Genomic DNA, 12,410 nt, shown 5'->3' on the forward strand with positions numbered 1-12,410 from the left:
CATTTTGGTATACTTTTTAATTCTCTCTGTGCAAAATTCATTGGGAAGTTTTCCTGTACAAACCTCTGAAATAATAATAATAATAACAACAACAACAACAATAACAACAACAACAACAACATAAATTTATTTCTTACCCTACCTCTCCCTCTGGATCAAGGCAGGGAACAACATTATGGGCTCCCAGGCCACCTCCATTCATTTTGATAGAGGTAATGAACCCAGTAAATTGTAGCTATAAAAACTACCTGAAATCTTGTAAGATTATTTCATTTATTTATTTTATTACATTATATAATTTATTTCAACTATTCAATTTATTTTATCTGTTCTGCATGACACAAGGCAAAGTCTTTGACCTGATCAATGCCCTTGTAGTCCACCAGCCCAACTTTAGTGAAGGAAAAGATAGACATTAAGCGGGAGTGTGAACACCAATTCACAAAAAAAATTGTAGAAACACACATACCGTGTCTTTTAAAGATTCGGCTGATTGTCTCACATACATGCTGTTGAATCTTGGCTGACCGAACCGAAAAGCTACCCTAAAAACCAACAATTATCATGGAACATAATATATTATTTTCAACACAGAAAACATTTAGAACAAAAATGCTTAAAATACTCATACTCGCACACTTTGAGCAGACAATATGGAAGTTATAGCCAGCAAATAAAGTGAAAAAATAGTTAAAAAAAATAAATAAATTAGCAGTTCCCTTCTTTTCAGTGAATATTTGCAATAAGTTCATGCAATCAGTTTGCACTATGTTGTCATTTTAAAACCAATTATCTTACAGCTTAGCTCTTTGATTATCCTTGGTAATAGGACATTTAGGTTCAGAAATGTGACTCAATTCTGCCCTATGTGAGCTCCAGAGAGCACTAAATTAATAGAATTCACCATAGCTTGAAAACAAAAGTAGAACAGGTCTTGGGACATAAAGGGGGAGTCACAGTGTAGGTGTCAGAACACTCACTGTTTGCTAAAAACACTGCTAAAAATAGTTCCGTCCCTTCAGCCCTGCTAAAAATAGTGTTTTTCACAGTTCCAGTTGTGTACCAAATTGGGAACATGAGAAGTTTAACAATGCTTTGTCACTGCTTTTAAAAGCAGGAGTGACATTAAACATTATTTCATACAGTGGTTTTAAACACCCAATTTTTTTTCTTGTACATGGAAGATGAAGTACAAAAGTCGTATTGCACAAGATGAATTCAGCTTGTAGTTCTTAATGATCCAAGCCATCATGCCAGTTTGCACATCATGGATTTAAACAAACCCTGGCTAGCCATCAACAAGTAGGGGCAAGCAAGCGCACTGGCTCTTTTCTGCTGCTGCTGTATTAAACAACCCAGGGATGTTCGATCCCTTGGATGTTTATTGTGACATCTGAACCCACAATTGGAGGTTGTTGGAGAACAACAGCCCAGACTTGTTACCCAAGGACAAACCATAGGTTACAAGTCTGGGTGTTCCTCTCTGAACAACCTCCAGTTTATGGGTTCGTCACAATAAACAACCTGGGGGATGGAGCATTACTGGATTGTTTAATACAGCCGGAGCAGGTTACAACCAGCACACTTGATTGCTTCCACTTCATTATCAACCGTGGGTTGTTTGTGATAAGTTGCCAATAAGCTGATCTGCTTAATAGGAAACATATATCCATGTGCAATTGTCATTGGTTTGAGGCATGCTAGGGCACATGTAATCAGGAGCAGAAAACTTATTTCTGCACATTAATCTCTAGTGTTGGCATAGATGAATATGCACATCGATGAATATGGTTCACTGTAACATCCAAAGCCATTGTAGCATAGCTCAGCCATTCGTTGCTAGATGAATTAAGGGTTCTAATACAAGACTTCAGTTTCCAACAAGAGCTATGGAGGTTCTGCTTGTTTGTTTGTTTGCATTCATTTAAAACAAACCTTGAGGATATCACTGTCGTAGGTGTAATCTATCGCAGGAGAGATGCGCTGTGAGAATATCTGGCCCATCATTGTCCGGTAAGCTTTGCCATCCACATTGGCTAAAGTATGATGAAGCACTTCATGAAGTTCAGACTCCTCCATCTGAGGAGGGGGAAGATGTTCACTCTTTAACAACTCCATAGCAGTTGGCCGTTTGGAAGGGTCATGGTTCAACAGCCAAGTGATAACCAATTTCTAAAAAAAAAAAAAGGGCAAAATACAGAGACCTAATTTAAATCCACGAATGGAAGATTATTTTTATGCTTTGTGTTTTCTCATTTTAGCCGTATCTTGTCCTCATAACACATCAACGTAAAGGGTTATATCCAATGGTTGCTTTGTGCTAGCGGAAATGGCCTCTGCTTGTACAAAGCAGGCACACATTTTTGCTGATCTTCTCAGCCCTCCGCCATGATAGTCTTTCCTATACTCAGTACCATTCGAGAGGGTCCCTGCAGGCCTCAGGATCAGCTTTCCAGGAGGCATGGAGAGCAGCAGTGGACAGGGTGGATTGGTGAAAATTGGGTGCTCCACTTTGCATCAGCGGAAAGTGTTCTCCACTAGTGCATGGCCACTGTTGAATACAACACCAAGTTATTTACAGCTTTTAGTTTCCTGTTACCATCAATATACTACAGGTGGCAATAAGATCCAAAAGTACAGGATATATTAATCTTTTCAGAGCCATGCTAATGAACTCTGCAGGCTGCAGAACATTCAAAGATTCCTTGAAAAATATACTTCAGGGTGGGTAATTTATTGCTTTCTCTTTCTGAATGTTCTTTTCCTTTGTTTCAAATGTCATATTGTAATTGCTTGGCTATGTTATTAGTATGAAACAAAGGGGGAAATAATGATTACATTTTTAGCACAAAACACAGCAATTACTAAAGAAGAAAAAGAAAAAAAGGTATGAATACCTGCTTTGCATTTTTCACTTCATCGAAGTCTTTTGGAAATTCAATAGAAGGCTGAGATATAAAGTAGATTAGAATTACTTATGGTTAAAGTTACAAAGGATACGCATACCAAAAGCCAGAATGTTTCAGGCATTCATAATGATAATGTAGAGACCGGCATAATGAAGAGATCGCCAGCACTTTGGTCAAATCCCAGCTGTATTTCCATTCCCAGTATTCAAAACTGAGTTTTCATCATTGGCATTGGTCACCTCAGCAATTGTGCCACGTAGCTGTGTAGTTTCTGTAGCTTTTTCAACCATCACACAGCCAATGTAGACCCCAAGTGACACAGGCTGATTATACTTTGCATTAGGTACATGTTAATGTCTACTCATAGTACTAATGTATTATGCCGCTGCAAATACTTTCCCCGTGTACTATCCTAAAAGTTGCAGCAGTGGAGCATAGAGAAAAGCTCTCCCCCTATTCCAAACTGGGTAGGAGATAGGTCCCCTTTTGTTTCCATTAATATTTGTACCAGAATTGTTTCCTAGCACCCACCCCGACCCCAGAATATTTCACATAATAAAAACTGCAACAGAAAAATAATACCTATGTTTAAAGAGTTTGCAGTGGTGTCTTGGGATACACATGAATAAAAGCTGATCAATCCCTGTAAAAGGTCACTAGAAAGATCCAATCTACATTTATTATACTCAACTGTATTTGTTTTTAGTGCTCGAGCTAAAGTTTTACAGGAACCATAAAGAAATATATCCACAAAAGAAGCCACAGCTTTTTCCTTTAGGAGGCTATGAGAACGTTTTATCTCTGCGGGCAAATGATGTTTGACAGACAGCTTATCATGAAGCTTTCATACATACAAGCCTTAACTGACTGAGAACAACGATCCTTTCCGATGCAGTAGTCAATGGATGATAGGACATCTCAAAGAATATTATACCCAAACTGAAGAGGTCCACTTTCTAGAATGAAAACATGGAAGGTAGGAGTAAGTGCTGAGGCAAAGGGACAGAAGTGCTTTAATACTGCATGTTTCCCTAACTTTCCAAACTTGATAGTGGGTTAAGTGCTGAGCCCCTTGAGTCCATGAAGATTATTTTATAAATTCTCATGATTGCAAGCATAATCCTAATGCATTTACAGAAGCATTTAACTGACACATTGCAGCAGTCCCTGCTGCTCTTTCTATACACCGTTAATGACTGATATTGACAGGGAGGGGTGGGGGAGGGAATCCAAAGATCCCATGTGCAAGACGAAGACACGTCCACAACTGTGGGAAAGTGGGTGTCCCAACAATCCCCTCTCCTTGCAGTGGAGAAAATTTGCAATACAGCCACCCCCTTGCACAAGCAAAAGTGCCTTCCACTTGGTGCATGGGGATTTGGATCCTAAATGCTCCTTGTGCCCCCCACCGCCGTGCAAAAGGGCCCATGGGGAAAAATTTCCTGATAGGACATTGTGTTCTAAACGGACTTTCTCAGTGGTGCCCACCTCCCCACCCTACCCCCAAATTATGGAATGATTTCCCTGATGAGGCCTGTGTGGGTCCCAACATTTTTATCTGCTCTCTTTTCTCAGACATTTGACAGCATATTATTACTACTACTACTACTATTTGTTACCCGCCTCTCCCTCTGGATCGAGGCGGGGCACGACATAAATGCAACATCATACAACTAATTAAAACATTTAAAACCAATACATCACTAAAAGCAGCACATCATTAAAAGGCAAATTTAAAATTCAAGTGGGTAGGCCTGCTGGAAAAGATCAGTCTTTATGGCTTTCTTAAATTCCGGAAGACTATTAAGTTGACGCGTTTTTAAATCAGGTCCTCGATTATCTTTGGTTGATTATTTAAAAATTGTTTTTAGATATATATTGCCTGTGTGTGTGCTGTCTGTTTTTATGTTTATTTATTTATTTATTTTTATTTATTTACAATATTTATATACCGCTCCCCATTGAAAATTTCAGAGCGATGTACAAGATAAAAGAAGCAAAATGTACAGTGAATCATGGCTGGTCATTAAGGAAAGGCTTCCTGGAATAATGACGTTTTCAGGAGGCGCCGAAAGGAATACAAAGTTGGCGCCTGCCTGACCTCCAGAGGCACGGAATTCCATAGGAGGGGGGCCACCACGCTGAAGGCTCTTCCCCTGGTGGACTCCATTTCTATGTAAATTGGTTTGTACTTTGTATAATGCATTCTAATGTTTTTAATGGTTGTGAAATACCCAGATAGAGCTTCAGCTATGGGGTGGTATAGAAATATTTATTTATTTGTTACATTTTTATACTGCCCCATAGCTGAAGCTCTCTGGGTGGTTTATAAAAGTTAAAAACAGTAAACGTTGAAAAAGTATACAAAATTTAAAAAACCATCAGAAGCATAAAAACAACAGTATATATTTAAAATGAAAAATGAAATGAAATCTTTCACCTGATTGTATGTAGATTTAGTAGTTCCTTGGACCTCTGGGCTCACATAAAGAGCAGTGCCAACCATTCCTGTTAGGTGTCCTGTTAAGGTCAACATTTAGTTATCAGTAACTTCACAAAAGCGCTGTGAAAGTAAACAGGAAAAAACACCCTATACATTTCATAGCATTTTCTTTAAATTGAGAATTCTTTCAATTTGGTTAGTTTGTTACGTATTCTCCCCTGGTGGTGACATTGGTCAAAATATTTAGCACCTAAGCAGCTAAGATACAATGTGTTCCTATCTACAGTGGAGTCTGAGGTTACACCAATCTGTAATTACTTATTTATTTAGAATTCACACATCCAGTTTCAATATTATCTCTACTAAAACTCTTTATACGCCAGTCTCTCATCATACACTTGCCAGTGTTTGATACAGGTGCTGATTTCTCTCTGACCTTTATGAGACAATTCTGATCACTAATTATAACTTCTTATAAGAAGCATAATTTAAAAGATGCCAACTGCATCTTTATACAAAGAAACAGTAGGGCTTCTATAAAGTTGAAATAAGAGAGGCCAACATTATGCTCAAAATCTTAAGGATCAGAAAGGACTATGTTCGGGGTGGGAGACATGTAAAGAAACAGCCTTGTGGAAGGCAGTTTCCTACAATGAGGGATCCCTGGAGAGATGCTGAATTAGGCAGTGGTTCAGGGACACTGGAGTTGTCTGGCCAACTTGCTACCCCAGGCAGAAAAGCAGGCCCAATGATACATGGAGCCTTTCTACATGAAGCTTTTATTGTGCACTCATGATTGCTCACTCATGGTAGTCTGGGGGTCCTTTACACAACATTGTTATCCTCCAGGGCCTCTCCCACTCTTTGAAACCATTCCCTTGGCTTTTTTTTTTAGATCGAGGAAGTGTGGTATTATTTAGAAATGGCAGAATAAGACTCTTGTGTAATTTGCCACAGCATTATCTAGTGGTTGTGTAATATAGAAAGACAGAGAAAGAAACCCACCCCCTTGGAGGGGAAAATGTGTAAAGGAGCTGAGTTTAATCCCACAAAGAAGCTTCAGTAAAGATGCGAGTTAAAAGCCTCATACAGAAAGGCCCACACAGCCAACTCAGAGGTGGACTAATTCAGAAGTGCTGGTCTAATCCTGATCCTGCAATCTGAAAGACACATTGCAAGCATGAATCTTGACAGCTGTTTTTCAAGAGACATATTCAGAGACTAGGCAAAAGAAGTACTCTGCTTTATACCTACCAGAAAGATCACTTTTAGCCAAAGGATGATCTGAAAATCCTTCTCCTTGTTTAGTGTCTATCTGAAAAAGTGCAATAAACCTGATTATATGTAAGTTGCTGATCTTTGATGGTTCATAATTAAGAGGTTTTTGTTCCAAAACCCATCCATGCAACAGGATCTGTATTTGATTCAAACTCCAATTCAGCCATGAAATTCACAGCGTTACCTTGGGCTAATCATTATCTCTCAGCCTGACCTACTTCACAGGGTTGTTGTGAGGATAAACAGCATGAGGAACTCTGTACTCAGCCCTGAGCCCCTTGAAGTAAAGGCAGGATAAAACTGTAACAAATACTACCGAACTCATAAAGCACGACTAGAATGTGCAATGCAACATGATAGTTATCAACTCTTTTATGGAAATGATATGCTTCCACATTGTTCACAGAGACTAAAACTAAAACATCATCCCTGCTATGTAGCAAAAGCCTTTCCAAGATGGCTTAAAGAATACATTTTAGGGTTCAACTTTTCTTAAAAATACTTACTGCATATGCTGGGTGATCTGTGGCCAAACCAAAGTCACCAATTTTTACATGATCTCCAGAATCTAAAAAAATGTTGACAGGTTTCAGATCTCGGTGAATCATTCCCTTTTAACAAAACAAAACAAAAAGTTGATATGTGAGAATTAACATATGCATGGATCACACCTCAATACATAGGAGACTGTTACTTCTCCATTTAGATCTGGTTGGGAGGGTTTTACCTGTGCCCCAACATGGTGGAGACATGTAGGAGAGGGCCATATCAATGGCTGAGGACAACCTGTGGAATTCCCTGCCCTCTGATGTTCATTAACTCTCTCCTAACTTTTTGTTGGTTAATTAAGGCAAACATTTGGTCTACTGGGTTGAAGACCTCCTGAGTGAGATGTTTTATCTGTGGAACTAATCTCTAATACTTCCGTGGTTGGTTGATATGATTTTTATAATTTCTTTACCATTTTTTCACATGAGTTTTAGGTTTGAACTATATGAATTGACTGCTACAGCATCTAAGCAGAACAAGCCCAGAATCACAGGACTGTAGAAACACAAAACAGTCAAAAGTGCACATTTTCTTCCGTATTATGTTATGGGAACTCTTTTCACATGTTGGAAAACTGAGTCTCACCTGGAATATCCCTAAATGTCTATCAGTAAAAGATACATTAGACCAATCAGTTTAATAAAGAATGGAATCAAAACATTTCCCCCATGGCTTCATTATTTCCAGATATCTCTAGCCTTTCTATAAAATTCTTCTTAATACATTGGGTTTAAAAAAAAAAATATGGGGGGGGGAGTAAAGGCTGAGTAACAATATTGTCTTAAATTCTAACACAATTCATACTCCAATGCTGTTCAATATTTTTTTTTGGGGGGGGGAACAAAAAAGGTCCTTAGGAAAAATGAGAAACAAACAGGATTTTTTTCGGGGGGGGAGGGGGTTCAGGCCTTCATATCTCTAATTGGATTATACTTTAACAGTTCCACCCAATGCATATTTTACACAGAAATATCTATGTTCAGAAGGATTTACTCCTGGGTAAATCTGCATAGGTTTGCAGCCTAAGGGTGCAATTCTATGTAAAAAACCCGGCTGGGGAATGCTGGGAGTTGTAAGACTTTTTTCAGTCTATACATGCATAGGATTGCCCTCTAAGTTAGTTGTACTTCAGTTCCCATTGAAATCAATGTGAAGAGTTTTTCATGACTGATGCAATCCTATATTCACTTACCTGGGAGTAAACCTCACCAAATTTTAAATTAATCCCATTGATTTCAGTGCAACTAAGTCTAGATCCAACCCAATGGCTTTAAATATTGTACAAGTTTGCAAGAGTGTAAATCATAGAAACCCTTCCCCAATTTCTCTCAACGTTTGCAATTGTTCCTTCCTTAGCTGGCAATCGGAAACACACACATTTGAAATCAGTCCCCTGCCCCATACCGAAAATATTGCTTTAGGAGAATATTCATATCTCTACCATCAAAAGGCTACAGCATGCCATTTAATTAGATAGTCCAATACTTTGCAAACTCTTACTTATGGGTCTACTATATCTAATGAAGAACTTATTCTGATTAAATAAGGTATTGCTCCCAAACAATAAAAGGTCTGATAATGTGAACCAATAGGGTGAAGTGGATAGGTTATCAGACTAGTACTGGAATGATGTGGATTTAAAGCATCACTTAGCTGCAAACCTCACTGGACGATTTTGGACCAGTCACGCTCTTTCAGCCTATACCATTCTGGAGTTTGTTACTCAGGGTAAAATAGTTGGAAACCATATATGCAGCTGTGAGATCCTTAGAGCAAGGGTAGGATTGAAGTGAACTAATAAATAAATGAATAAATAGATCCTGACGAAACCAGTGGAATAGGAGTCATTTTAATTAAGTGTGCTTGGCATAAATATCACTAACCTTTTCATGGATATAAGCTAACCCATCCAAAATTTCCCGGAAAAGCCTCCAAAAGCGATTGGTATCTTCATACAAGCCTTGGTCAATGGTATCTCGCAAGGTGCTTTTTTCACAATACTCCATCTTCAGATGCAAAGTGAAGAAAAACAGTTGAAAAAGTAGAAAATGTATCCTCCTAGTGGCTATGTTTAGCACTGAACACATCAGCTATAGTAGTGCTGTGAACACCAACATGTATAACATTAAAGGCACAATCTCATGCATGTTTAGACAGAGAAAAATCCTACACACCAGCATTCCCCAGCCAGCCATGCTGGATGGGGAATGCTGGGAGTTGTAGGACCTTTTTTCTGCCTAAACATGCATAGGATTGTGTCCTTACTGTTGCAGTTTGTAGACTACCCTTTTCATTAGCATGTGGGAATTTAATTTCGGTTATTAACTGGCTACAGTATTTGTATGTGGAATGTATTATTATGCAATGAGTTTTTGAAATCAGGTCAGATAGAAATCTAAATCAGAGTAGTTTTGAGATTCATTCAAAAATCACCACCAAGTAAATATTGGATACAGAGCATTTTAAAAAAGCCTGAATTCAACGCCGCTCACAACATTACGAATAGACACAATATAGTGGGCATGAGCTGAAACCATGTGTTTTGGGCTTACTGAAATAATAAGTCTAAAGATTTCGCCAGTGACCTGACTTCTTACAAGCTCCTTTGAATGCTGAACACTGTAAACTCATTTTTGACCAAGAAAAGAAAAAGTTCATATAACGTATGATAATGCCTATGCAGCTCTCTCTAATCAAATGTCCAATAATTTCTAACCTGAATGTACAGATAGTGAACAGTCTGAATCATTGATGTTCCATCTCCTTCGCTAGGACTGTCCTTGCAGTCTTCATCCTGTGTCATATAAACACAAAAATAGGATGCAAACAAACATAGTTCTCCAGCTACAAACTTCTAGCCAGATTCATAAATTGATCACATTATTTTAATCTAGGGTTATGTGTTGCTTACATACCAAATCAAACTATGATCCCATCTGCAGGCTCTGCTACATCACTGTAGAACAGGCGAGGGTGAAGTAGCTTTTTACCTGCACACAGAACCATGTGACCATGCATGCAAATGTGCATGCCTGTTTGCAATAGCGATTAACATGGAGATGGGGAGAAAATAACTGTTATGTGCACATCTGCTCCCCACATGATGTATTTGAATGGAACATTTTGTTGTCACTAAATCTTTCCTTCACAACTGGAGATTGTAAAACATTACTAAGGAAAAACCCTAATTTAATCTGCAAGTATTGAAGTTTAAATGCCAAAAGGAATTATAATGTAAAAAATGTTGGAGAGCCATTATTAGGTGATGATAGTGCAAGTGGCCGGATGTGTTGGCAGGCCACTGTGGGAGGTGGTCTGGGCTCCCTTCCCAGACCACCCAAAGCAGTCGGCTGGCAACATGAGCTGTCAATCAAGGCTCAATGCAGAACGCTAAAATCCTCTTTCATTCTTTGTACAGCCTGCAATTTAATGGACTATCTAAACAATATTTTTATGGCAGGTAGATGATGTTACGCTTGTATACCAGCCTTTGGAATGGCTCTACATTTCAGAATTCAAAGAAAAGCCCAGCTGCTACCTTCATAACAGATCAAGGAGTGGACCCCAGTAGCAGTTATACACAATGCTTGTTGTGTACAGCCCTGAGAGGTCAAGGTGTCATTTATTTATTTATTACATTTTTATACCGCCCAATAGCCGAAGCTCTATGGGGCAGGGAGGTCATTGGCGGGGTGGGGAAGACTAGCGTAATTTCCCCAAGGCTGAAGAAATTGCACATTTTCTCCTGTGCGCAACCAGAGAAGCAGTGCCACGGCCCCCTAAGGGACCATGGGGCAAAAATATGCCAGGCACATGCACCAGGTCTTGAGAGGGCCGGGCCCTGGGAATCTGTCGAGCCACCCCTATGGCCTAATAGCCACATCAGAGGAGCGAAGAGCACGAGCGGGGCAATAGTGTGAGATGAGAGAGGAGAGATAGGAAGGAGCTCTCCTTAGACCTGGCTTCTTCTGCGGCTTGAAGCTTTTACTGGTAAGTGGGGACAGAGACAATGGCCAAACACTGGATGCGGCATTGGCTCGCTGTACCATAACCACTGCAGCACATGAACAATATCAAGATTACCAGCATATAGTTTTGTAAGAGGAGAAATAAATGCACACCTCTATACTTACCGTCATAGGATTTTTACTGTTCTCTTCTTCATGATCGAAAATAATATCACTTTCAGAATCTGCAGCTGGCCTAAACCAACAAAGAAAAGTGGAAAAATCAAAATTCTGCAAACAATGCTCTCCGCACTATGTTCCACAGATACCTAATTTCTGCAGAAGCTTATTGTATGTTCCACATGGGGATAATGGGTAATGGGGCTCTGGAACTGAAGTTTTCACTCTGTTGCTTTAATTGATATTTCACTGTGCTCTGTGTTTATTGATTTTAATTGTGTTATCATGTCTTCTATTGTTGTGGCTTTGTTTTGACTGCATTGCAACCCACCCTGGGATTCATATTACAAAGGGTGGAAAATAAATGCTGTAAAATAAACATGATTTTGAAATAAAACAGTGGCAGAACAGAGGTAAAGTGATCTAGACTTATTGAGCAGTTACAGTAAGTTATTGATCAGAGAGTAGGAATAAATGGTAAATTCTCCCACTGAAGGGAAGTAAATAGTGGAGTCCCACTTATTCCTTTCAATTTATTCATAAATGATCTGGAATTAAAAGTGAGCAGTGAAGTGGCATCAACAAATTTGGCCACTTCACTGCTCACTTTTAATTCCAGATCATTTATGAATAAATTGAAAGGAATAAGTGGGACCCCATTATTTACTTCCCTTCAGTGGGAGAATTTACCATTTATTCCTACTCTCTGATCAATAACTTACTGTAACTGCTCAATAAGTCTAGATCACTTTACCTCTGTTCTGCTTTATCTGGAATAATAATAATAATAATAATAATAATAATAATAATAATAATAATAATTTATTTATATAGCACCATCAATGTACATGGTGCTGTACAGAGTAAAACAGTAAATAGCAAGACCCTGCCGCATAGGCTTACAATCTAATAAAATCATAGTAAAACAATAAGGAGGGGAAGAGAATGCAAACAGGCACAGGGTAGGGTAAGCAGGCACAGGGTAGGGTAAAACTAACAGTATAAAGTCCGCACAACATCAAGTTTTAAAAGCTTTAGGAAAAAGAAAACTTTTTAGTTGAGCTTTAAAAGCTGCGATTGAACTTGTAGTTCTCAAATGTTCTG

General features: G+C 38.8%; 1 protein-coding gene across 1 annotated transcript in view; it reads right to left on the minus strand.

Moving 5' to 3' along the window:
• The window catches only part of EIF2AK4 (eukaryotic translation initiation factor 2 alpha kinase 4), a 52,571-nt gene that overhangs the window by 17,553 nt on the left and 22,608 nt on the right, over positions 1–12,410 (minus strand). Inside the window, exons 13-22 of the mRNA XM_063117719.1 lie at positions 11,313–11,382; positions 9,896–9,973; positions 9,063–9,185; positions 7,137–7,241; positions 6,607–6,667; positions 5,350–5,429; positions 3,764–3,865; positions 2,898–2,948; positions 1,936–2,172; positions 470–545 (exon numbers count right to left, since the gene is read on the minus strand). Of these exons, the coding sequence (XP_062973789.1) occupies positions 470–545; positions 1,936–2,172; positions 2,898–2,948; positions 3,764–3,865; positions 5,350–5,429; positions 6,607–6,667; positions 7,137–7,241; positions 9,063–9,185; positions 9,896–9,973; positions 11,313–11,382 (983 nt within the window). The remainder of the gene's footprint in view (positions 1–469; positions 546–1,935; positions 2,173–2,897; positions 2,949–3,763; positions 3,866–5,349; positions 5,430–6,606; positions 6,668–7,136; positions 7,242–9,062; positions 9,186–9,895; positions 9,974–11,312; positions 11,383–12,410) is intronic.

This window comes from Elgaria multicarinata, chromosome 2 (genome assembly GCF_023053635.1).
Source record: "Elgaria multicarinata webbii isolate HBS135686 ecotype San Diego chromosome 2, rElgMul1.1.pri, whole genome shotgun sequence".
Classification (NCBI taxonomy): Eukaryota; Metazoa; Chordata; class Lepidosauria; order Squamata; family Anguidae; genus Elgaria; species Elgaria multicarinata.